The sequence below is a fragment of the Stegostoma tigrinum genome, chromosome 2 (assembly GCF_030684315.1).
Source record: "Stegostoma tigrinum isolate sSteTig4 chromosome 2, sSteTig4.hap1, whole genome shotgun sequence".
Taxonomy (NCBI): Eukaryota; Metazoa; Chordata; class Chondrichthyes; order Orectolobiformes; family Stegostomatidae; genus Stegostoma; species Stegostoma tigrinum.
Window position 1 is genome coordinate 53,092,907 of NC_081355.1, and position 27,010 is coordinate 53,119,916.

Consider the following 27,010-nt stretch of genomic DNA (forward strand, 5'->3'; position numbering starts at 1 on the left):
ATACGTTTTATGAGCCTACAGTGATTAAAATTTTTTAATCTACATTTTAGAAGCACAGAAGTTCTATATACATTAAGGGGAGTGCATTGTGATTTTTTAAATGGGACTTTCTTAGTGAGTTTTCCAGAGGACTTTGGAGAATGGCTGAAGTTTTTCCATTCTAAATTTAGAAGCTTAAAAACCTATGTTTTAAAGAGAATTTGTTTTTAACATTGCAACAGGTATTTTGTTTGAAAAGCCAAACAGCTTTCCTTAATATAAGTGGTTTTGTTTTCATTTTGGGGAGTCCTGTATGCGGTCAGCTCTGCAGAAGTTTGTTTCTTCGAAGAACTCATTGAAGAGGAGTCATTTTATTCAGTTAATCAGATCAGTGGTTGATTTTATTTTAGATTTATAAAGTTGATTGGGGGTTGAAGTTTGCAGGTAAAGGATGCCTTGAAAAATGAGAACTAAAATCCAGAGACAGTATATTTGTGTTAAAGTGAAGGGCAAGGCTGGTAGGTCTCGGGAATGCTGGATAACAAGAGAAATTGAGGTTTCAGTCAAGAAAAAGAAAGAAGCATATGTCAGGTATAGACAGCAGGGATTGAGTGACACCCTAGAAGGGTGTAAAGGTAGTAGGAGTATACTTAAGAGGGAAATCAAGTGGACAAAAAGGAGTTGAGATGACTTGGGCAAATAAAGTAATTGCATTTGTAGAATCACTTTAGATTCTCCTTAAGGACAAAGGGATAATTAGGGAGCAAATAGGGCCCATTAAATATCAGCAAGGTTACTGATGTGAGGAACTTCAGGAGATGGGGGAGATACTGAATGAGTATTTTGCATCAGTGTTTACTGTGGAGAAGGATATTGAAGATATAGAGCGTCTTGAATAATGTCCACATTAGAGGAGGTGGTACTGGACATATTAAAATGAATGAAGGTGGATAAATCCCTGGGACCTGATCATGTGTAACCTAGAACTTTGTGGGAAGTTAGGGAACTGTTCGCTGGGCCCCTTGCCAAGATGTTTGTATCACTGACAGCCAAAGATGAGGTGCTAGAAGACTGGCTAACGTGGTGCCACTATTTAAGAAACATAGTAAGGAAAAGCCAGGGAACCATGAGCCTGATGTCAGAGGTGGGCATGTTGCTGGAGAGAATCCTTAGGTATAGGATTTACATATAGTAGGAAAGGGAAGAACTGATTAGGGATAGTCAACACGGCTTTGTGCATGGGAAATGGTGTCTCACTAACTGGACTGAGTTTTCTTGAAGTAACAGAGGATTGCTGAAGGCAGAAATGTGGACGTGGTTTGCATAGACTTCAGTAAGACATTTGACATGATTCCTCATGGTAAACTGGTTAGCAAAGTCAGATCACATTGAATACAGGGAGAACTAGCCATTTGGAAACAGAATTGGCTCAAAGATAGAAGACAGAGGGTGGTGGTAGAAGATTGCTTTTCAGACAGGAGACCTGTGACCAGTGGTGTGCCACAAGGATTGGTAATGGGTCCACTGCATTTGTTATTTATATAAACTGATTTGGAGGTGAACATGGGTATGGTTATTAAGTGTGGAAGTGACACCAGAATTGAAGGTCTCATGGACAGAGAAGATGATTACCTCTGTTTGCAATGGACTTTGATTAGATGGGCCAATGGGCCAAGGAATGGCAGATGGAGTTTAATTTAGGTAAATGTGAGATGCTGCATTTTAGAAAGGCAAATCAAAGCAGGACTTGTACCTTTAATGGTAAGGTCCTGGGGAGTGTTGCTGAACAAAGCCAACTTGGAATGCAGGCTCAGTTCCTTGAAAGTGGAGTCACCAGTAGACAGGGTAGTGAAGAAAGCATTTGGCATGCTTGTCTTTATTGGTCAGTGCATGGAGTATAGGAGTTGGGATGACATTTTGCAGCTGTACAGGATATTGGTTAGGGCAGTTTTGGAATAGTATGTGCAATTCTGGTCTCCCTGCTATAGGAGGGACATTATGAAACCTGAAAGAGTTCAGAAAAGATTTATAAGGATGTTGCCAGGATTGGAGCATTTAATCTATAAGGAGAGGCTGAATGGGCTGCAGCTATTTTCCCTGATGTGTCAGAGTTTGAGTGGTGACCTTTTATAGATGTTTAAAAAAATCATGCAGGGAATGGATACAGTGAATAGCCAATGCCTTTTCCCCAGGGTTCGGGGAGAACTCGTGGGAATAGATTTTATGGTGAAAGGAGCAAGATTTAAAAGGGATCTAAGGGACAGAGTTTGCATGCAGAAGATGCTCATGTATAGAATGAGCTGCCAGAGGAAGTGGTGGAGGCTGGTACAATTATAACATTTAAAAGGCGTTTGGATGGGTATGTGAATAGGAAGGGTTTAGAGGGATATGGGCCAAGTGTAGCAAATGGGACTAGATTTATTTAGGATATCTGGTCAACATGGACCAGTTGGACAGAGGTCTGTTTCTGTACTGTACAGCTCATGACTCTTGTGTTTTGAAATTTGTTTTGCATTTTAACGTTACCTGCATAAAATAATGAAAGGTGTGAGAATGTGGTCAATAATGACCAAGATTGGTGAGTGGCGAAAATAGGCTCTTTATTGAGCATCTGCAGTGGCAGTTTTACAGCAGCCTCTTTTTATTTATTTTTTTACTTACATTAAAATTTTAGCATTATGATGTCACGTTGTATCTATTGTACCCAAGTTTGTGTGACACCTGTCCTGGGGAAGTAGGAGTTGGTTTAAGTGTTAAATGTTGGCTGCTACTCTTGATAGGATTAGAATGTCTGTCTGGTCTGAACTCGCATAATTGAGAGGTGTTCGTCCTGTTGTCTTTAAAGTTGGCAATGTTAGTGAAAATACTGGACCCATGTGATCTGAAGTGAAATTATACATCTAAATAAAAGCATAGGCAATATCAACTGATCTCCTGCAGCTGGGGCATAAGATTTCATTTTACTATTGCCAGTTTTGATAGTTCATGCAGTTTCACAGAAGTGATGTTTTGATAGTAAGTTTCTGAAAGGGGTAACAGCCCTGTTAAGACTTTTATGTTAAAAAGTATATAGGAGTGGAGGAAACTGTTCTGCAACCTACTCTGGTTCCAAGGGATGGTTGCTAAGGCTAATTAATATGATAACTCACTCAAAACTATGGAAAGATTATGGAGACAGGATGGTGAGCATTACAGTAATTGGTTGGACGGGATGCTTAATTTGCTTTAACACCATTTAGTGAATGAATGAATGGAAATGCTTTATAGTAAACATGGAGTGCTTGTGAGTGAGTTGGTGAAGAGAATCACAATACAATATCTCAAAGATAATTTAGCTCATTTTATAAGTTGTCATTTAAAGTTTTTTTGGTTAAATGTAATTTAGGGCACGTAAGAGGTCAGGGTGAGATGGCAAGTCGATTTCTAGAAGTGATAACACATCAGGATCAGTCAAATAAAAGGGTGACTGTCAAGAAAGGTAGGAAGATAGTCCAAGCCCCTGTTGGCTATTCCTCCTTCAAAGGAGTTTTTGGTACTGTTGAAGGGGGTAGTCTCTCCACAGAAAATAGAAGGGACAGTCAGTTATTGGACACTGGGAACAATTCTAATGCTGGGCAGTGTTTGACCAAATGTAATAGAACTATTGTTATGGGGACTGTCCTGCCAGGGCTTGACAGGAGATTCTGTAGCAGTGAATCTAAAATTTTTGGAATGTTATTTTGCTTTCATAGTGCTAGGATTAAGGATGTCTGAGTTTCAAGCATGTTAAAGGTGAGATTGAGAACCTGGAAATTATTGTATACGTTGGTAGGAATAACATTTTTAGGAAAAAAGATCTAAGTTTTAGAGGGAATTTTGAGGTTAGATAGATTTTAAAAATTGAACCTTAAAAATCGTAAGTGCCAAACTTGAATGAGGTGAGGAGCAAAAGGATAAAGGAAGTAAATCAATGGCTGAAGAGTAGTGTATTGTTCAGTGATTCAAGTTTTTGGATATACAGGAATCTCCTCTTTTTTTGAGACAGAAAAGACCTGTTCAAAAAGAATGGGTTAAACTTGAACTAGAAAAAGGCAAATACCTTAGCAGGAAGATTTTGCTAGTTCCATTGAGGGAGATCTTGTACTGAGGGAGGGGGATGGGTGAAGGAATTTGAAGTAGAAGGAACAGAATGCCTCTGGGCTCTTTTGGATGGAACAAGTTAAAATCGTAACATAAATTCAACAAAGCAAGAACTTGCTTCCACCACTTGAAGTGATAAAACTGACAGAAGATGTTGTCAAATAGCTCAAAGTCAAAACCTAAATAGGGTCATTGTGAAGAAAGAAATCAGGAAGGCAAAGAGGGGTTATAAAATTGCATTGGCACGTGGGATTAAGAATAATCCCAAGAGATTTTACAAATACTTTAAAGAGCGAGAGGGTAGGGCCCTTTACTAGGAGGTTGTCTTATGTTGAACCCAAAGAGATGGGAGAGATACTAGATGAATATTTTCAGTTTCACTGTGGAGAAAGAAATTGAGGCTAGAAAATGCAGATGAATTTTGATGTATTGAAAACAGTTCACCTTACAGAGGAGATGTTTAACAGATCTTAGAGAATGTAAAAATGGATAGATCTCTGGGACCTGATCTAATATTATCCCTGAACGCTGCGAGACCCCTTGCAGAAATATTTGTGTAACTATAGGTGAGGTGCTTGATGACTGGAGGATGGCTAATACTGTACCATTCTGTTTAAGAAAGGATGTAAGGAGAAACCGGGAAAAATAGACCTATGAGTCTGACTTTGGTTGTGGGTAGGTTTTTTGAATTTTTTTGAGGATTTATGGGCATTTTGGAAAGTCAAAATTTGATTATGGATGGTCAACACGATTTTGTACGAGGAGAATCATGTCTGTCAAACTTGAGCTTTTTGATGAAATTACCAAAATTGAGGGCAGAGCAGTAGATGTTATTTACTTGAATTTTAGTAAGACTTTTGACAAGGCTTCACATGGTAGATTAATTAGTAATGTTGGGCTACTTGATTCAGTGAAATTGCCAATTGGATACATAATTGCCTTAGCAGTAGGAGACAGAAAATGGTGGAGGATATTTTTTCAGACTGGAGGCCTGTCACCAGCAGTGTTCTGCGGGGGATTGGTTCTGAATATTTTTGTTTTAATTTATATAAATGATTTGGATGAGAATATAGAAGGCATGATTGGTAAGTTTGCAGACAACTTCAAATTTAGTGGCATAGTAGACAGTGAAGAGGGCTTTGTAAGATTACAAAGGGATCTTGATCAAATGGGTCAATGCCATCTGCCTTTTTTTTTCAGCCATTCAGTCTGGATAAATAGAACATTACAGCACAGTACAGGTCCTTTGGCCCTCAGTGTTGTGCTGACCTATCATACCGATCTGAAGCCCATCTAGCCTATGCTATTCCATGTAAATCCATATGATTGCCCAATGACAGCTTAAATATATCTAAAGTTGGCGAATCTACTACCATTGTAGGCAAAGCATTCCATTCCCTTACTACTCTGAGTAAAGAAACTACCTCTGACATCTGTCCTATATCTTTCACCCCGCGTGCTCGCCGTCACCATCCTAGGAAAACGGCTCTCCCTATCCACCCTATCTAACCGTCTGATTATTTTGTGAGGTATTACATCTTGGTACAACAAACAAGAGTAGGGTTTGTACAGTTAATTGTAGGGCCTTGGGTGGTGCTATAGAATAGAGAAGAATCTAAGGTTCACGTACATAATTCTTTGAAGTTTGTCACATGTAGGCAGGGTGGTAAAAAAGGCATTTAGGATGCTTGACTTCATTGCTCAATGCTTTGAGTATATGAGTTGAGAAGTCATGTTGAGGTTGTACAGAATGTTGGTGAGCCTGTTTTGGAATAGTGTCCAGTTCTGCTTGCTCCATTACAGAAAGGATATTATTAAAACAGAAGGCTCAAGATTTTTGAGAATGCCGCTGGCTATGGAAGGCTGAGTCATGAAAAAAGGCTTGATTGGGAGCTATTTCTCTGGGACAAGCTCATAAAATGAGGGATTATAGATAGGGTTAATGGCACTTCTCTTCCCTAGGATGGGGATTTCGAGACAAGATGGTATATTTTTAAGGTGAGAGGACAGAGATTTTAAAGACATGAGGGCAAAATTCTTTAGAGGATGGTTCATGTGTGAAATGAACTTCCTGAAGTGGTGGATGTGGGTACAGTGAGAACATTTTGAGGCATATAGATAAGTACGTGAATAGGAAAGTTGGGAGGGATATGCATCAGGAGCAGGCACGTGGGACTAGGTTATTTTGCAGGGTTATGTTTTAGCATGGACTATTTGGACCAAAGGGTCTGTTTCTATCCTGTACAATTATATGACTGACCTTAATTTAGTTAGCCCCAAGTCTCCCCTTGTTGCAAAGAAAATTGTCCTGACTTAACCAATCTTTTCTTGTTCTTTAGAATTCTCCTTTCATAGCAATATCCTTGAGAGTGTTCTCTGTATTTCTCTCAATTGAGCATCTCCTTCTATATTACAGTGACCAAAACGGTATGTGACACTTTGGCTCTGACCTAACAAGTATTCTGGACAATTTTTTTTGTATAATCTCCATGCCTTTTATAGGCTGGGCTATAATCAGTATGGAAAAGAATTCTGTAAATTTTCTTAAACACTAAATGCCTTCCCTGTGAGCATGCATTCCAAGGTCCTATGTTCATCTTCACTTCAGATTTTACATTTATTGTGTCATAGCTTTGCTTGTTTATCCTCTCCAAAAATATTCCAAACACTCTTGTGGATTGAATTCCTTCCATCACTTTTTTTCTGTCCACCTGACTGGTCTTATGTTCCTGCAGACAACCACGTGACCATTTTCGTATTGTCTGCAGACTTCTCATTAGTTCTCCTAGATTTAAGTCTAAATATTGCTATATTAAAACTTAGGAACAGTAAGGGGTCCAATAGTGAGTCCTGTGGAGGCCCATCAGAAGCAGCTTTCAGAGAACATCCATGAACCATTTTTTTTTCCCTTGATACAGCATCAGTTTTGATCCAACTTATCAACCTGTCTCTCTTGGATTGCATGTGGTTTTGACTTTGAGTTATCTTTCAATCTCTCAATGATGGTAGATCTCAAATTTGTGAAGCACAATCATGTAGAATAATGCACTGACAACACCATCTGTCATTTTTATCATTGCTTTAAGTGGTGGAATTAAGTTCTTGCTTAATCAAATTTGAATGTTATGATTTAAACTTGTTCCATTCAAGTTGTTCAACTTTGGAGACAAAAGGTAGCAAAGGAGAAATAATGAAGGCTCCTCTGTTACACTCAACAGATGTTGCCTGACCCCCCAAGTATTTATGGTATTCTCCCTTTTTTTTGTTGAATTTTCAACTTGTACAGTTTATTTAAATTGAAGAACATGTGAATTTGTTTAAAATCATGAACCAATCAACTGTTTGAGAGATGTCCATTTATATAAGAGGTGAGCTCTTCCTGCAAGTGCTCTGTTGTATTCTCAGCATCATCATGGAGAGCATCAGCTGACAGTATTTTTAAAAAAAAGGCTTGACACTGAGGATATCACCCAATTTATGCATTTTAGGGCAGCAATTAATCAATATCTCATCCAGCTTTTGTTTAGAAACTGTAAAACATGCTTTGACATTCAAATGATAAATATATAGTCAGTAAACATCAGGAAATGGCAGCCTTAACGTGCAAAGTGGAGTATTGATTGTAATATTTAATTTTAGGGCACCTTTTTTGATTTAAAAAATCAAAATATTATTATAAAAAGTTATGATGGACCTAGGATTAAGAGTTCCATAATGTACCAATTGAGCTGCATAGGTTACATAGAATCTTCCTGCACAAAGCCTTAACAGAGGTTAATCCCCATTTCAACATCCCTTTCAGTCAAGAGTAGGACCAATGTCAAAAATTCTACACTTACGATGTGTATGTAGATTGTATGTTGCAGTATTGCTGAGTATTCCAAACAAGATTCAATCTTCAACAACCATCAAGGAAGACGTAAGTAACAAGTGCACACATGCTCATGGTTACCTTTTTGGCCAGCTGTTAACACACCACCATTCCTGATGCCTTTCTTATAGGTAGCAACAGCTACAGTGTTGCAAAATAAAATGCTTGGATGGTATCTAAGACATGAAAGCAAATTTCAGGTGAGACTGTAGGATTATACAATTCACTAATCTGGTAGAAAGTAAAGGTCTTCTGCACAGAAGAGTTGTTTTTGTAATTTTAAGAATTGTTGCAGAAGTGCATTATGACAATAACAGGTCAGTGGGCACTGGCTACAGAGCAAAAAAAGTTGTGGTTTGTGAAGCTGCCATGATTGCACCATGCAGACAAGCACTAAGTGTTCTGAGGATATGAGTGGAGGTGGGAGTGGGAATGGGAGGGTGGTGGAGGTAGCATCCTTCCTGCAACTGAACACAAGTTCAACTGGAAGTGTTGAAGATAAAGTATTAACTGAATTGGAGAAAGTCAGAGTTGGCTCGTCAATAACTCAATGTTACTAAGTGGCATCACGACCTGCATGATGTACTTATTTCTGACATGTGCAAGCCATACTTGAATGGACGCACTTTACAAGCAGTGATCAGTGCAGAATACACTGGAAGAACCCCTCAGATTCTGTAGTGATACAGCTCCTGTCAAAGGTAACTAGCTGAAGGTTTGTTCGATTCACCCTATATATTCCCAGACTCTTGTGAATGTTTTCACCTGGTGCAGTGCACATGTAGCTCCTTGATGAGAGACAGTGCATGCCTAAAAATATACCCTTATCAGAAATTGTACTACTAGCATTAAGCACAATAAAACAGTCCTCTGTGTCTTAGGAACCATACCATAAGACCCCTAGAATGTGGAAACAGGCCATTTAGCCCAACAAGTCCATTTTTCGAAAAGGAACCAATTAGCCCATTCAATTTATAAATCAAATTGCTTGAGGGTACTTTTTTAACCAATTTTGGTGAAAGGGTTTGACCAGTGAGTCAGGAAAGTGTGCTTCTGAACAACTACAAATGACTTTATTCAGTCAAATTATTTTTAAAACTTTGTTCCAAAATTTATTTTTACATTTTCCAAAAGTAGCCTTTGCTGCAGAAGAAACTGAACAAATTGGGAAGGCAGTTGATTTTCTTTTTTAAAAAAAACCTAACTGAAGGAAACAGTGAAATATTGACAATCAAAATGAAAAGTAACAAAATGTGCAGCAGTAGATAACGAAAGCCTGAAAATGCTTGTGGTAGACTACTTATGCAGATTTATTGTTACTTTTAAGTTTGTTCTGCAATGAAAATTATTCATAGTCGGAAATAATTCTCTGTTCACTTACAGGTCACTGATATTCCCCTTTTTAATCAGAGGTGGAAAAGCAACACCCTTCATTCCTTTTGCATTAGCTTTCATATATTGTGCATTTAATGGATATCTGCAGGCTAGATTCCTCAGCAAATATGCTGTCTACCCTTCAAACTGGATAACTGATCCACGCTTTCTCACAGGTAATGTTAACTTGACATGAAAGTTTGTAAACCATCCAAAACCTGAGTGTTGCTGGAAAAAAAAGTTGGCGAAGCCTTCTGTCATCTGTCCCTCCAGACGTACGCAAGAATCCCAAATTTTTAGTGCTCATAACAATATATACTGCAGGAGAAAGGATGTTGATTGTTATGCAAGCTCACTGTGATTGGCCAAGGCATTGCCACGGTAAAAGCAATAATAAACTATAGATTCCCCAAGCTCCTTGTAATTCAGAAAGGTGCAAAAGGTTAGTATACAGAGTTTAGGTCCCTGCTTATGATGGTCCGCTACTTCTGGCAAGCATAGATGATCCATGTATTAAGATCAACTAGTTGTCTTAAATTGGTTGCTAGGAAAAACATTAGCATACTCAGGATTCTTCAGCATATTCTATCCAACTGTGTGGTCATTGGAGTTTGAGTAGTCATAGGGTGATCGGTGAAGCGTTAGGGGATGACTTTTACTGTTAACGAGGATTTGATTATGCTTTTAAACTTCCAACCTTTCCTGGGTAACAATTAAGGGAAGTAAGTCAGAAATATCTGAAGTGTCCTGATCTCCAGCTGAGAGTCAGATTGTTTTTGGAGGGTTCCTGACAGATTGCAATTGAATCATAGAATCCCTACTTTGCACTTCAAGGCTATTCAGCCCAATTAGGTTTGCACTTGCTCTCCAAAGAGCATTCCACCCATATCCATCCTCCATCCTCCCTCCCTATCCCCATAACACCACCACTGCTATGACTGATCCACCTAGCCTGTACATCCCTGGACATTACGGGGCAATTTAGCACAACTTGCCCACCCTACCTGCCAATCTTTGGATTGTGGGAGGAAACTGGAGCACCAGACAGAAATCCCTGCAGACGCAGGGAGAACATGCAAACTACACACAGTTGCCAGAGGCCAGAATCAAAGCTGGGTCCCTGGCATTGAGGTAGCAGAGCTAACTTCTGAGCCACTGTGCAGCTTTTTTGGAAGTCTGTTTCCAGGGCAATTCTCATCAAATCAGTTCTCTTGTGGTGTGTCGTTCCAAAGTGCAGCTCCAGTCTGCTTCAGTGATGTCTATTGGCATGTCTGAGTCCTACTCTTTGATTCTAAAAGCCAGTTACTGGAAGGTGTAGCCTGACTGAGTTTATGATGTGGGTAACTGATATTTAATTGTGGAGTAGTGATAATGGGAACTGCAGATGCTGGAGAATCCAAGATAAGTGTGGAGCTGGATGAACACAGCAGGACAAGCAGCATCTCGGGAGCACAAAAGCTGATGTTTCGGGCCTAGACCCTTCATCAGAGCTCTGAAGGGTCTAGGCCCGAAACATCAGCTTTTGTGCTCCTGAGATGCTGCTTGGCCTGCTGTGTTCATCCAGCTCCACACTTTGTTATCTTTTATTGTGGAGCACATCATTTGACATGCTTGCCTTCATTGGTCAGTGCAATGAGTATAGGAGTTGGAAGGTCATGTTGCGGTTGATCGGGACGTTGGTTAGGCCACTTTTGGAATACTGCCTTCAGTTCTAGTCTCCCTGCTGTTGGGAGGGTGTTTTGAAACTTGAAAGGGTTCAGAAAACACTTACAATGATTTTACCAAGGATTTAAGGATATAGTGAGAGGCTGAATAGATTGGAGCTATTTTCCCTGGAGAGCCTGAGGCTGAGGGGTTATAGAGGTTTATAAAAGTTTACAAAATCATGAGGGTGAATAGCCAAAGTCTTTTCCCCAGGGTTCAGGGGAGTCCAAAACTAGTGGGCATAGGTTTAAGGTGAGAGAGGAAAGATTTAAAAGGGGCCTAAAGTGCAACATTTTCTCAGAGGGTGGTGTGTGCATGGAATGAGCTGCCAGAAGAGGTAGTGGAGGCTAGTACGATTACAACATTTGGGGGGGATAAAAGAAATCTGGATGGATATATGAATGGGAATGGTTTAGAGGGATATTGGCCAAATCCTGGCAAATGTACTAAAATTTTGGATATCTGGCTCAGCATGGATGAGTTGGACTGAAGACCTGTTTCCATGCTGTTTATTGCTGACTCTAAAACAGTGAATAAACAGCACTTTCAAGTTGACAGTTCTGGAGCCTCCATCATGTACAATCTGTGTTCATTTCAAAGTCAAATTATGTTTACTGAAGATGGTGGTTGAGCTTGGAAGTTGTCATGACCTCGGTCTGCAAAGAGAAATAGACAGGCTAAGTAAACAGGTGAGCAAGATGGCAGATGGAATGTAAAAATATAAAAAAACAGGAGTAGGAGGAGACTAAACATCCTATCAGATCTATTGGACCATTCAATATGGTCATGTGTAATCTGTACTTCATGTCCACTTTCCTGTGCATTTTTCCCCATTCTTCTTAACTGTAAAGATTATAGACCTAACTTGCTGTCACTCATCGAACAAGTCTCTCACCCCAGACCCCAGACTTGTAAACATCAACTCTATTGCCTCCAATGGAAGTATGTCCTTCCTTAAATATGGAGACCAAATACATGCATAATATTCGAATGTGATGTCCCCAGAGCCTGAACATAGGTAGCAAGACTTGCTTATTTTTGTCTCCTGCTATGTATCTCTAACTCTTTGATCCACTTATGGTAAAAACCAACTTTCCATTTGCTTTCCTTTTATTGCTTGCTGTATTTGCATGCTAACATTTTGTGCTCCTTGAACAAATGCAGCCAAATTGATTTCAATATAAACATTTACAAATTTCACAGCTTTATACAAAAAAGTTACTACTAAAGCAAATAAACTTGCATGTTGTCACATTATACTTCACCTGGCAGCTTATTTTCCTCTCCGTTGATCTGCCTATATATCACTTATATTGGGTCTCTTGTTTCCTATCCATTCAGCAATCCCCTTTCCATGCAAATCTCTCTCACCACCAAAGAAAGTCAAAGCATTATCCTGTGAACTAACCTTATGTGGTATCATGTCAAATGCCTTTTGGAATTAGAGTATGACACGTGTTGATTCTCTTTTTAACAAACTAGTTAGATCCTCAAATGAATAAATTTATCAAACAGGATTTCTCTCTTTTAAAATCTTGCTGAATTGTTTTAATCATAACTTTCTAAGATTTATTTAATATTTGGTTCCAGCATGTTCCAAGTGACTGAAGTCAGATGCAGTCCTGTTGTTCTCTTCTCATTCTCTCTTGATCGCTCGCCCACCTCTCCCCCTACAGCCTTTACTATTAATGTGACATTTGCATATACCAAATCTGTTGGGAACATTCCAGATGTGCAGTTTTGGAAAACCATAACCAGTGCACCCAGTATCTGTGCAGTCATCTTTTAAATGCTAGGATGTAGGCCATAATTTCCTGGAGAGTTGTTTGGATTTTGGCCCAGTGCATTTTCTTTGCTAATATTAATTACTTTAACTTCGCTTCTATTGATCCTGAGGTTAGCCTCAATTCTAGTAAGGTTACAAAGTGCAAGGTTAGTCACTTTAAAGGAACTTTTCTTTTTAAAGAGGCATGGGACATTTAAAATGTCGATGTTCATTGGAACTGGAATGTACTTGTGCTTGGAGCTTAGGAGATTTGTGTTCAGGTGCATCAAATCAGCAGAAAGGCCAAGAGCATATTGACCTTTGTTGGAAAGGGATTGGAGTAAAAGAATAACAGCATTTTGATCTAGCTTTTGAGTGCTCCTGGAATACTATATGCAGATTTGGTCTCTGTGTATTTTACGAAGGATATGTATTGGAGGCAGTAGGGTGAGGCTTACTAGATTGTTATTTGGAATGTATGGATTGTCTTTATGATTTGAATATATTCTGCAGAGTTTAGAAAAATGAGAGGCGATTTTATGGAAGCGTAAGACATTGAGGGAGATTGAGATGATAGACAGAGGTTGTTTAGCCTTCCTGGGCAAGCAAGGGTTCAGCCTCCAGGAAAAGACAATCATTTAGGACTCTGAATTTTCTTCACTCACTCGGTTGTGAATCCTTCCTCATTCCAGAATATTGTTTCATCATTGAACATACTTAGTCTCTGAGGAAATGAGGGAATATGGTGAGAAGAGGGTAAGTGGAGTTGAGGTAGAAGATTAACTATAATTACGCTGGCAGTACGGGTTTAAGAGACTGTGTGTAATTTTCTATGATTTCATGGGATGCGGGTGTCATTGGCTAGGGAAGCATTTCTCCTTCTCCATTGCTTGGAGAAGGTCATAGTGAGCTGTCTTCTCCAACCACTGCATTGCATGGGTTCAGGTGCCCCCACAGTGCCATTAGGAAGGAACCTCCTGCAGTTTAATCCAGTGACAGTGAAGGAATGTAATATTGTTCAAACTTGGGATATATGACTTTGAGACGAACTGGCAGGTGGAGCTGTTTCCATGCATTAGCTGCCTCTGTTCTTCTAAGAACCTCCAATCCACCTCCGACACAATATAAAATTTCTGCCTGTGCCTTTCCTACACTCTCTCACTCAAGTGACATTACCAACAGAACCTTATTCAATTTCATAATTAGAATCATTAGACTTTCTACAGTGTTGAAACAGACCCTTTGGCCCAACAAGTCCACACAATCCTCAGCATCCCACCCAGACCCATCCCCCTAAAACTCACCTAATCTACACATCACTGAGCACAACAAGCAATTTAGCATGGCCAATCCACCTAGCCTACATATCTTTGGACTGTGACAGGAAACCAGAGCAACTCAGGAAACCCATGCAGACACAGGGAGAATGTGAAAACGCCACACACAGTCGCCCGAGGGTGGAATTGAACCCAGGTCCCTGGCGCTGTGAGGCAGTTGTGCTAACCACTATGCCTTATAGTTTACTGTCCTTCATACCTGCTACAATCCGAACTTTCCTCAGAGTACAGAGCTGTACAGCATGGAAACAGACGTGTCAATACAACTTGTCCGTGCTGTCCAGATATCCTAAATAAATCTAGTCCCATTTGCCAGCATTCGACCCATATCCCTCTAAACAACTTGCAATTCACGTACCAATCCAGATGCCTTTTAAATCTTGTAATTGTACCAGCCTCCATCTGGCAGCTCATTCCATACCTGCACCACCCTCTGAAAATGTTGCCCCATAGTTCACTTTTTTGAATCTTTCCAGTCTCGCCTTAAATCTATGCCCTTTAGATTTGGAATCCTCCACACCTTTTACCCTATCCATTCCCCTAATGATTTTATTAACCTCTGTATCCACTTGGACTCCAACACTCCCAGGGAAAACAGCCCTAGCCTATTCAGCCTCTCCCTCTAGCTCAATTCTGGTAAATATTTTCTCAACCCATTCAAATTTCACAACATCCTTCCTATAGCAGGGAGACCAGAATTGCATGTAGTATTTCAAGTGGCCCAACCAATGTCCTGTTCAGTCGTAATACGTCCTCCAACTCCTATACTTAATGCACTGACCAATAAAGGCAAGCATACCAAACAATGTGCTCCATAATAAAATTAGTTACCCACATCATAAAATGCAGCACCTCTTATCTCAATTAAACTCCATCTGCCACTCCTCAGCCCATTGGCCCATCTGGTCAAGATCCTGTTGTACTCTGAGGTAGCGTCTTTGCTATCTGCTGTACCTCCAATTTTGGTCTCATGTGCAAACTTACTGATCATACCTCAAAGTTCACATCCAAATCACTTATATAAATGACGAAAAACAGTGGACCCAGTACCGATTTTTGTGGCACAGTGTTGATCAGAGGTTTCCAGTCTGAAAAGCTGCCTTTCACCACCACCACCACCCTCTGGCTTCTACCTTTTTTGAGCCAGTTTGTTGTCCATGTGTATTTGTATTCCATGTGATCTAACTGTTCAAACCAGTCTACCACGAGAAACCTTGTCAAGCACCTTACTGAATTCCATATAGATATGTCCACTAGTCTGCCCTCTTTGTTAGTTCTTCAGAAAACTCAATCAAGTTAGTGAGACATAATTTTCCCACTCATAAAGCCATGTTGACCATGCCTAATGAGTCATTGCCTTTCCAAATACATATAAATCCTGTCTTTCAGGATTCTCTCCAACTTACCCACTGATGTCAGGCTCACTGGTGTATAGTTCCCTGGCTTTTCATTATCACCTTTCTTAAATAGTGGCACCACGTTAGCCAACCTCCAATGATAGAAAATCTCTACAAGGGGCTCGGCAATCACTTCCCTAGCTCCCCATAGCGTAGGATACACCTGATCAGATGGTGGCGGTTTATGTTGTAACATGTTTGTTTTCAGCCATCCAGCAGCATCTTCAATATGGATATTTTACGAGATATCACTATTTATTTCCCCACATTTTATCTTCCATATCCTTCTCCACAGTAACCATTGATGCAAAATACTAGAATCTTGCCCCATTTTAGCAGCCTTGCTGTATTTTTCAGGGGCTGCATTCTGTCCCTAGTTACCCTTTTGCCCTAAATGTTTTGGAGAATCCAAAGGGATTCTCCATTAACCCTATTTTCCAAAACTCTCGCAGTCCCTTTTTCTTTTACCCTTCTGATTTTTTTTTTCCCTCGTGTCCTCCTGCCTTTATACTCTTCTTGAATTCACTTGATCCCTGCTGTCTATACCTGATGTGTGCTTCCTCCTTTTTCTTGACCAAAACTTCAGTTTCCCGAGTCATCCAGCATTCCCTACACCTGGCAGCCTTTCCCTGCCTAACAGGAATGTACTATCTCTAGGCTCTCATCTCATCTCATTTTTGATGGCTCTTTTACCTGCAGGATGTTTTACGTAAAAATATCTGCTCCCAACACCACCCCACCCTCCCCCATCAACTTTTGAAAGATCTTCCCTAATACCATTAAAATTGGCCTCCTTCCAATTTAGAACTTCCTTTTACATCCAGTCTATCTTTTTCCATTACTATTTTAAAGTTAACAGAATTATGCTCACTGGCCCCAAAGTGTTCCCCCACCGACATTGTTTACCTGCCCAACGTTATTTCTCAAGAATTGGTCAAGTTTTTGCACCTTCTCTCATAGGTTCATCCATATATTCAATCAGGAAACTTTCTTGTATGCACTTAACAAATTTCTGTCCATCAAAGCCCTTAATACGGTGGTACTCCCAGTCTATGTTTGGAAAGTTTAAAATCCCCTACCATAACTACCCTATTATTCTTAGATAACTAAAATTTCCTCATTTGTTTCTCAATTTCCTACTGAGTTTGTTTTTGTTTTGGTCTGTAGCACAATCTCAATAAGGTGATCATCTGTTTCTCCATTTCTCTGTTCAACCAAAATAACTTCCTTAGACATGTTCCCAGGAATATCCTTCTGAAGTGTAGATGTAATGTTACCCCAATCAAAAATGCCAGTCCCCCCCCGCTCCCTTTTCTGTCCTTCCTATAGCATCTATACCCTAGAACATTAAGCTGCCAATCTTGTCCATCCCTCAGCTACATCTGTTATATACCAGTCCTATGTTTCCAACCATGCCCTGAGTTCATCTGCCTTACCTGTTAGGCCTCTTGCATTGAAATAAATGCAGTTTAATTTAACAGTCCTACCTTGTTCTCTGCTTTGTTCCTGCCTGCCATGTCTGTTTGACTTTTTTCCCTACTGTACCAATCGCTGACTGATCTCTTTCCACACTGTCCTGCACCCATTCCTCCCCTTACTACTTTAAACCCTCCCAAGCAGCTGTGGGAAATCTCCTACCAGTATACTGGTCCTCTGCCAATTCAGGTGCAATCCAACTTCCTTAAAAGTCCTCCTCAGATTCCAATGATCCAAAAATCAGTCTTTCTCCCCTGCAGTAGCTCCCCATCCACGTATTCACCTGCTCTATCCTTCTGTTCCTGCCCTCTCTAGGTAATGGCCCTGGACGTAACCAGGATATTACTACCCTTGAGGACATCCTTTTTGAATTTCTACATAACTTTCTATATTCTCTCAATCTCATTTTTCTCTTCCTGTCATTAGTTTCAATATGTACAATGACCTCCTGCTGGTCCCTGTCCCCTCAGAATATACTGCATCCTTTCAGATATACTTGACCCTGGCACCAGTGTGACAGCACACCATTCTGATGGCTTGTGACTCAGTATTTCTTTGTAAAACAAAATGAAACTTTTAAACAGTTGAGAGAAAATAAGGAAGCATTTATTAACTGCAACCTCTTGTTTTAAGGTTTTGCACTCTGGGTTTTTGGTCTATCAGTAAACCTACATTCTGACCATATCCTCAGAAAACTACGAAAACCTGGTGAAACAGCATATAAGATCCCACGTGGTGAGTTTTTTTTTATAGAACAAGATTCTGGTCAGCCTTTTAATTAAGAAAGTTAGAATTAATCTTTTGAACAAAAATTCTCTTGTTTTAAAGGAGGAATGTTTGAGTATGTGTCTGGTGCTAACTTCCTTGGAGAAATAGTAGAATGGACTGGGTTTACCATAGCTTGTTGGTCACTGCCTAGTGCAGCATTTGCTATATTTGGATTTTTCATTCTTGCTTCTCGGGCTACACACCATCACAGGTAAGGTTCAAGTTAAATTCAGTATCCAATCTGTTGTTTAGTTCCAAGGTAGTAGGAACTGCCAATTCTGGAGAATCTGAGATAACACTGTACAGCTGGATGAACACAGCAGGCCCGAGCAGCATCAGAGGAGCAGGAAAGCTAACATTTCAGTCTGCTGCGTTCATCTGGCTGTACACCATATTGTTTAATTCAGTGCTGCAGGGTGATGCAATAGTAGGCAGATCTATGAAGAGAAACCTACAGCTTTGGTTCTCCTTACCCTTTTCAGTTAGTGAACTCGGCAGCTTAGCTTGGATAAGGAAAGTGAATGTACTATAGCCATGTTTGTGGAAGACGCAGAAATAAGTGGGAAAGCGAGTGGTAAGGATAGCACATAGAGTGCACTGAATAATTATAGTTAGATCAGGTGAATGGACAGAAGCTTGGCAGATGGAATATCATATGGGAAAATGTGAAGTTGTATAATTTGGCAGAAAGAATAGAGGAACTGAATATTATTTAAATTGTGAAAGATTAGAAAGCTACAGAACAGAGCAAATTAGGATGAATCTCAAAGCTAGCATACAAGTTCAGTGGGTAATAGGGAAAGGAAATGGAACGTTGGCCTTTACATCAAAGGGAATGGAAAATAAAAGTAGGGCAGTTTAACCAAAACTATATAAGACACTAGTCAGACCACAGATGGAATACAATGAACAGTTTTGATTCCCCTGTCTAAAAGTTATAGTGGCATTGGGTGCAGTCCAGAGAAATTGACTGACTAGGCTGTTACTGGTGTTGGGTGGGGGTCATCCTTTGATGGGGAGAGGGGTACATCTTATGAAGAAAACCTGAGTAGCTTTGGTTTGTACTCTTTTGAATTTAGATGAACTTCGTTGAAACATACAACACTTTTTCAGGTACTTGACAAGGTAGATGCAGAGAGTTTGCTTCCTCTGCAAGAGAATGTAGGACCAGAGGACATAATCTCAGAATAAGGGGCTGTGCATTTAATCATATGTGGAAGAAATTCTTCTGTGAGGGTAATGAATCTATAGAATTCTTTATTATAGAGGGATTTTGACCCTGAGTTATGTACATTTCAAGGCCAAGATAGGAAGACTTTTTTAATAAGTAAAGCGTGTGGGGAAACCAAGCAGAAAAGTGCAGTTGAGAATGATCAAATTCATTTGAATGGCAGAGCAGACTTAATGTGCTAAATGGTCTACTTCAGCCTCATCTTATGGTCTTCTGATAGTGGAAGCCTAGTTTGCAGATAAGCCGGAGACAAGGAGTATGTTTGCATTTTCCATACGTTTGTCCAGAATTTTATTTAAGCTACATTTGGAATAATGTGTGGCTTGAGTACCCCATATTAGAAAGGACACTCAAGCTTCATAGAGCGTGCCATACCTCACCAAGATGATGTCAGATAAGAAACTGTATATTATGAAGTTGAACCTAAGGTTCTAAATTACTTCACCTGGAGCAGAGGGACATTTAAAGGAGGATTTAAAATTATGAAGATGTTCTTTTTTTAAATTGAAATATTTCCCTTGGAATTGAGACAATGGTAAGGAAACTAGCCCTAGGGGATTGAGGGGAAAATTGAGGTTTTAAAAAAAGTCATTGAAGCATCAAAGTATTGTCAAAGCTCACATTTAAGGAAATCTTGATCAATATTTGAAAAAAGAATAGTTAATCCTCTCCCAATGGTTGCCTCACTGTCCTTCTGAATTTTAAGTTATGAAAGTTGATGTTAACTTAGTTGGCCACTAATAGTGTTTAGGTCTTGATCTGTGTGCCAGAATGGGTATACTGTACTTATCTGGGCACCTTTTTTTGTTTAGCATTGTCTTGATGCCAGTATCAGCCATAAGCCTGTTTTATAACTTTTTTTGAGAGCTTGGATATTCCCCTGGCTCTGTTTCATTTTTCCACTTTTTTACTTTTCATCAGATGACATTGCGCACAACATTCCTGCCTGTCAAATGCAATGTAGTTCTCTTGTTTCAACAAATCTTCAAACACTTTCCTTTCACAGCAAGGGTGCATAAGAGCATGCCAGGATCAGCATCAGACATACACAAAAAGTGTTAAGCTGCTGAAGCTAAACCTGAATACAAAATAGTGGAGACAGCATGCGATAGTCAAGTGATCTTGCATCCAGTGGATTAGATCAAAGCAGTCCTTCAACATCCAGTTGAGTGGCAGTAGGAAGTAAAACGAGGGGGAGGTAGATTCAAAATATCCCCATCTTCGATGAGCTGGGAATCCAGCACATCAGTGCAAATGACAGGACTGAAGCATTTTCAGCCAGAAGTGCCAAATAGATGGTCCATCTCAGCCTCCTCCTGAGACCCCAGCATCACCATTGCCAGTCTTCCACCAATTTAATACACTTCATTTGATATCAAACACAATTGAACACACCGCATGCAGCAAAGGCTTTGGACCTTGACAATATTCTTGAATTAGAACTGAAGACTTGTTTTAAGCCTAACTCTGTTCCCTTAGGCAAGCTGTTCCAGTGCGTACTCAAAACTGGGATCCACTCAAAAATACCATCCAAATATTTTGTTTACGAAAACCAACATAAATTTAATCCTGCTAATCATTTCCTCACCAGCTTTCTTCTAATCATCACCAAAACATTCCAAAAGTACCAGAAAATGAACTGGACCAGCCATGTAAATACTATAGCCATGCAAGTGCATCAGAAACAATAAATTCTGTGCTGAGGAACTCCCCTCCTAAATCCTCAATACCTGTCTTCCAGCTACATGTCTCCGTTCAGGAGCATAATGGAATACTTTGCACTAGCCTGGATTGTTGCAGCTCCAACGACACTCTGGGTTTGAAGCCATTCATGCAAAAAATTATTAATTGATGCACCATCCATCAACCTTAACCTTCGCTCCCTTCTCCACCAACTCTCAATGACAGCAGCATATACTATCTGCAACATGTGCTGTAACAGTTAATCAATTCTTCTATATTAGCATCTTCCAAGCCCATGACCTCACCCACTTAGAGGTGCAATGGCAGCAAATAAATAGGAACGCCACCATTTGCAAATTCCCCTCCAAGTGACACGCCATCCTGACTTAAAACTGTTCCTTCAGTGTTGCTGGGTCAGGACCTTGGAACTGCTGAAAGCTCTGTAGGTGTTCCCTCACACCACCAACTGCAATGGTTAAAGAAGGTACTTCATTATCTTTTCCAGGGAAATGAGGAATGATAATTGCTGGCCTCAGCAGCAATGCCCACTTTCCCTTGAACTAATAAAAGAATGTGGTAGAAGTTGTTGTTGACAGTGGTATCAAGGGACTAGTACACAAGAGGAACCTACTGACTGGTACTCAGTTTGATTTCTGCTAGGACTACTCAGTTCTTGACCCCTCTATCTTGGGGCCAACGTAATTAAGGATGTTACCGAGATTAGAGGGTTTAGGTTATAAGGAAAGGCTGGATAGGCTAAAACTATTTCCCCAGAGAGTGGGAGACTGTAGGGTGATCTTACAGAAGTTTATAAAATCATGAGGTGTATAGATAAGGTGAGCAGCTGTGGTCTTTTCCCCAGGGTAGTAGAGTCCAAAGCTAGAGAACATAGGTTTAAATTGCAAAGGGCAAGATTCAAAAGGGCCCGGAGTGGTAAGTATTTTGAAATGATAGCATCTGAATGTCTGGTAGATAGTGGATAGTATTTGGAATTGTGTAATATGGAATGAGTTGCCAGAAAAAAATAGTAGATGCAATACATTTACGAGAATTAAAAGACACTTGGACAGGTACGTGGATAGCAAAGGTTTAGAGAAATATGGGCGAAACACAGGCCAATGGGAATAGTTCAGTTTAGGAGGGTGTGTTGGGCTAAAGTCTGTTTCCATGTTGTCCGACTCAGGCACTCTAAGTAATATAAGTAAATCCAAAGTAGAATATAGTTAAGAACAGGCACCACAGTTTGGTTAATTGGAATGCATACCCTATGGGAAGACATGGGATTCTAAGTGTGTCCTAATGACTATGTGTGGGATGTTCTGCCAGCTGCAGAAACTTGAACTAAGTTAGATGGGTAGCACATTTGGAGTGGTGGTCACACTATGGCTTAAGGGCCAGGAGGCAGAAAAGGATTGTGACCATCAATCAGTCCAAGGAAAAACGGGCAGTGCAGGACCTCCCTGGGGTCCCAGTCACAAATGGATTATCTTTTAGAAGCTGATAAGAGCATTGTTTCCCTAAGGCAGTGCAGTTAATGCAATTAAATGTTTATGGCAGCATGAGAAGCTCAGCTGTACAAGAGGGGACTAAGAAGAAAACAAATGTAATTGTGATAAAGGATTCATTATTTCGGGGAGCAGACAGGTATTTCCTTGGCCATAGAAGTGATCCCAGGAATATGTTGTTCCCTGGTGCCAGAATAAAGAATGCAACAAAGAAGTTGAAGGAATTCTTTTGGAGGATTAAGTCAAATGCTTGTCCCAATGAATTTGTTGGGAAGGGAGATGTGGTCTTAAATGAGAACTTTACAAAGCTATGTAGACAATTAGTGAGCAGGACCTTGAAAGTCATAATCTCTGGTTACTCCCAATGCCACGAGCAAGTGAGTACAGAAATAGGATAAAGCAGATGAATGCATGGCCTGGAAAGATGTGCTTTAGATTCCTGGGACATGGAGACTGGTTCTGGAGAAGATGACCCCCCCTCAAGCTGGACAGGTTGCACCTGAATGGAGTTGGGACAGGGCTCCATCAGGAGTGTTTTGCCAGTGCTGTTGGATCGCTTTGGAACTAGCTTGGCTGGTATGTGGGATCCAAGGGAGAATATTATGGAAGAATTTGAAGGTGTACAAAGTATTTGGCGTGACAGGTAGCATCAGGATAGAGAAGAATAAGTTACAGGTGAAGTCAGAAAGTAATGAAATCTAAATTGAGGTGACTGTTTGTAATGCACAGAGTATAGTAAATGAGATTGGGGAGTCACAGGCACATGTTACCATGAGACAGTAGTACATTGTGGCTGTAACAGAGGAAGGAAAAGTCTGGGTGTCTAATTCCTGTGTACAAGGTATTCAGAAAAGATAGAAATGAAAGTAAAGAGAAGGAGGTGGCTCTCTTGGTTGAGTGCAATCAGTTGCTGGTGGAAAAAAAAGGATATTTCAGAAGATCCAAGCACAAAATCCATTTGGCAAAAGCTAAGGAACAAAATAAATGTGCAATTATGTCACTCAATATAGTCTACAGACACCCAACTAGTGGTGAGGATGTAGAGGGAAACTTGCTCTTGGAAATTCTCTGAATTTCCACCACGGAGTTTACAGATATATGCCAACATTTATAGAGTAGTTGTAATGTGGGACTTTAGTTACTCAATTACAGACAAGGATGTTGATAGTGTAAAGGGTGCTGAAGGGAAAGTGTTCTCAGAAGTATAGCCTACGGCAGCATGTATCCAGTTCAAGCTAGAATGCATCTTTGGACCTGTTTCTTGGAAATGAGGTGGGCCAAGAGGATCACATGTCAGTTGGGGAATATGGGAGAGACATGGCCGAGGTATTAAATGAACACTTTGCCTCTATTTTCTGCCTTAATTACTTGTTGCATCTGCATGTTAAATATTTGTGTTTAATTCGCAATTCCACCCAGATCCCTGTGTGGCACTCTTTTGGTGTTGGTCTTCATTTAAAGAATAGTATGCCTTTTGATTCCTCATGCTGAAGTATCTGACCTCATACCTTCCTACATTGAAGTTCATCTGCCATGTTTTTGACCAGTCAATCAACCTTTCTGTATTCCTTTGCAGATTCTTTGTCCTCATCACAACATTCCCTCCTACCTATTTTTGCTCAGTATAATGAAATATCAGCTTTAAATGCCATTGCTCATACAGTGACATTCCCCTTCGTTTATTTTCCCCAGTTTACTCTAAACAACACTTTCTTCATAACTTGTATTTGTCCATATTTAAGTTGAGGACATTGGTTTTGAGATCCAAATTAAATTTTAAGTTCTGCCACGTTGCAAATGCAACCCTTCAAAAGATCCTTGATTGTAAGCTCTCTCTTCTTATTCCAGTCTTATTACATAACACTTGATCTAAAGTAGCCTGTTTGAAGGTGGGTTCTGCAACTGTTTGAAGAAACAATCCTTGATGCACTCTACAGATTCATTTTCAATGTCATCCTTACTCATGCAATTTACCAAGTGAATATGAAGATTAGAATCATCCATGACAGTTATAATGCCCATCCTAAATTCCTCCTTTATTTCCTCATGTATGCCTTATTCTACAGTAAAGTAAATTATTGGGGACCTATTAATGATTCCCAGTAGTAACCCTTGCTATTTTTTATTTGCATCCAAACTGATTTCACATCTCTATCTATTACAGCTGCATCACTACCTATCGCCACACTGATATCGTTCTTCATTAACAGTGCTACCTCACCTCCATTTCCTTTTCATGTATCTTTTTCTGAGCACTTTTTTTTGTTGAATACTGTGTTCACAGACTTGGTCACAGTCATGCAACAACATCTCTAATAGTTGTCAAGTTGGATTCATTTATTTCTGTACTGTTATTCTGTTCTAACCTACGTGTGCCATCAACCCATCCATTTTGTTACAGATGCTAAATGCAGTCAGATAAAGAGCTCAAGCTTTGACTTTAAATTATTCATTGTTTTGGGATGTAGGTGTTGCTGGTTGGCCAGTATTTATTAGCTGCCCCTTACCGCTCTTGAGGTGGTGGTGGTGAGCTGGTATTGCCTCTTTGAACTGCTGCAGTCAACCTGCTGTAGGTTGACCTGCAATGCCAATAGGGAGGAAATTCCAGGATTTTGACCCAGTAACAGTGAAGGAATGGCAATATCCTTCCAAGTCAGGATGGTGCTTGGCTTGGAGGTGGTGGTGTTCCCAGGTATCTGCTGCCCTTGTCCTTCTATTTGGAAGTGGCCATCCATTTGGGAAGTGCTGCCTGAGAATCTGTTGAATTTCTGCTGTGCATCTTGTAGATAGTACACACTGCTGCTACTGAGCATTGGTGGTAGAGCGAATGGATGCTTGTAGATGCAATGCCAATCAAGTGTGCAGCTTTGTCCTGGATGATGTCAGCCTCTTGTGTTGCTGGAGCTGCTGTGAACCAGACAAGTGGGGTGTATTTCATCACACTCGTGACTTGTGCCTTGTAGATGGTGAACGGTCTTAGGGGAGACAGGGTGAGTTACTCACCACAGTATTCCTAGCCTCTGGCCTGCTGTTATGGTCACTGTTTACATGGTGAGTTGAGCTGAGTTTCTGATCAATGATCACCCCCAGGATGCTGATAATGAGGGACTCAGTGGTGGTAACACTGCCATTTGAAGTCTTCCCCCCCCCCCCCTCACTAATTAAAATCCTGCCTACAGTCCTAGCGTAGGATTCAGCAGGAGTCTCGTCCCAGCACGTTTGAAATGAAGCTCATATCCACAGAATAGCTGTCTGTTTTGCCAGTACTGGTTCTGCTGTGAATTGAAACCCATTTCTCTTTCACCAACTTTGGGCCACACGTTTAACCCTCTAATCATGTATACCATATGCTATTTTGCACAAAATTCAGAGATTATTACCTTTTTGTGGTTCAGTTTAAGTTATCCCCTAGCTCCTTACAATTCTTCAGCAAAACCACTTTCTTAATCTTGCCTGTCATTAGTATCACATGGACCATGACAACTGGACCTTCCCTCCTACCTCAAACTCTTCTGCCCACAAGAGACTCCCTGAAGCTTGGCATTAGCCATGCAACACCGCCTTTGGAATCTGTCTTTCCTGTAGTCTGTAAACTTGCCCACACTGGAAGGGAGAATCTCTGTTAGTCACATGCTATATGTCCATGACCACAGAGCAAAGTTGACATAGCTAATCAAAAGTTTGCCCTTGCCTGTTGGAAGAGTATCCAGGCATCTCGGCTCCGAAGAAGTGTCCCTGCATGTGAAACGTTGACTCTGCTTTCTCTCCACAGATATTGTCAGACCTGAGTTTTCTAGCAATTTCTGTTGTTTTGTTTTTAGTTTTCGGCATCTGTGTTTTGTGCTTTTTTTTGGGTCCGGACACCTTTCTGCCTCCCTGATGCGTTGCAACGCATCAACTCTGAGCTCAAGTTCTGCAAACAGTGATGTTTGTTGCAGATATGGTCACTGGATGGCACCAGCATCTATCGATACTTGATGATGAGTAGTACTTCAGCTACTACGGATCACCTGCCCAGCTATCTGTTTGGTTTAATGAATTAATTAGGATGTTAGATATTAAGTAAATTTCTTAATGGCACTCCTCAGTATTGGGAAGATGATGGCCTAGTGGTGTTATCGCTAGACTATTAATCCAAAGGCAGTTAATGCTCTGGAGACCTGGGTTTGAACCTGCTATGGCAGATGGTGGCATTTGAATTTAATTATTAATCTGGAAATAAGAGTCTATTGATGACCATGAAGGCATTGTTTATTGCCAGGAAAAGCCCATCTGGTTCATTTTATGATCCTTAGGGAGGGAAACTGCCATCTTTCCTGGTCTGGCTTTCATGTGACTTCAGATCCACAGCAATGTGGTTGACTCTTAACTGTGCACTGGGATTAGGGATTCGCAATAAATCCTGGCCTAGCTGGTGATGCTCACATCCATGAATGAATAATGATAAAATCTCCTGATTTAAGCCACATAACTAATGAGACTGACTACTGAAGGTTTGGAACGGAAGTAGAAAAGCAAACAAAATGATGAAGAGTGGCATCTTGCATGCGGGAGTCTCAAAGTCTTCTGTAGGCAAATGGTAAAAGGAGGAGTGAGAACAATTCGGGAACAAAAAATTACAAATGGAGGCTGTAGTAGGGATGATTTATTAAACAAATACTTTACATCTGTCTTTACCAATGAAGATGCAAGCAAGGGTATGTTGACAAAGAAATTTAGACACTGAAGGGTTTAAAATTTAAGGAGTAGGAATGGTACAGGCTGTCAGTACTTAGTCAGTAAGCCACTGGGACTGCTTGAG

General features: G+C 40.3%; 1 protein-coding gene across 1 annotated transcript in view; it reads left to right on the top strand.

Moving 5' to 3' along the window:
- Window positions 1-27,010, top strand: part of srd5a1 (steroid-5-alpha-reductase, alpha polypeptide 1 (3-oxo-5 alpha-steroid delta 4-dehydrogenase alpha 1)) — a 38,562-nt gene that overhangs the window by 5,560 nt on the left and 5,992 nt on the right. The window contains exons 2-4 of the mRNA XM_048519762.2: window positions 9,353-9,519; window positions 17,656-17,757; window positions 17,851-18,001. Of these exons, the coding sequence (XP_048375719.1) occupies window positions 9,353-9,519; window positions 17,656-17,757; window positions 17,851-18,001 (420 nt within the window). The remainder of the gene's footprint in view (window positions 1-9,352; window positions 9,520-17,655; window positions 17,758-17,850; window positions 18,002-27,010) is intronic.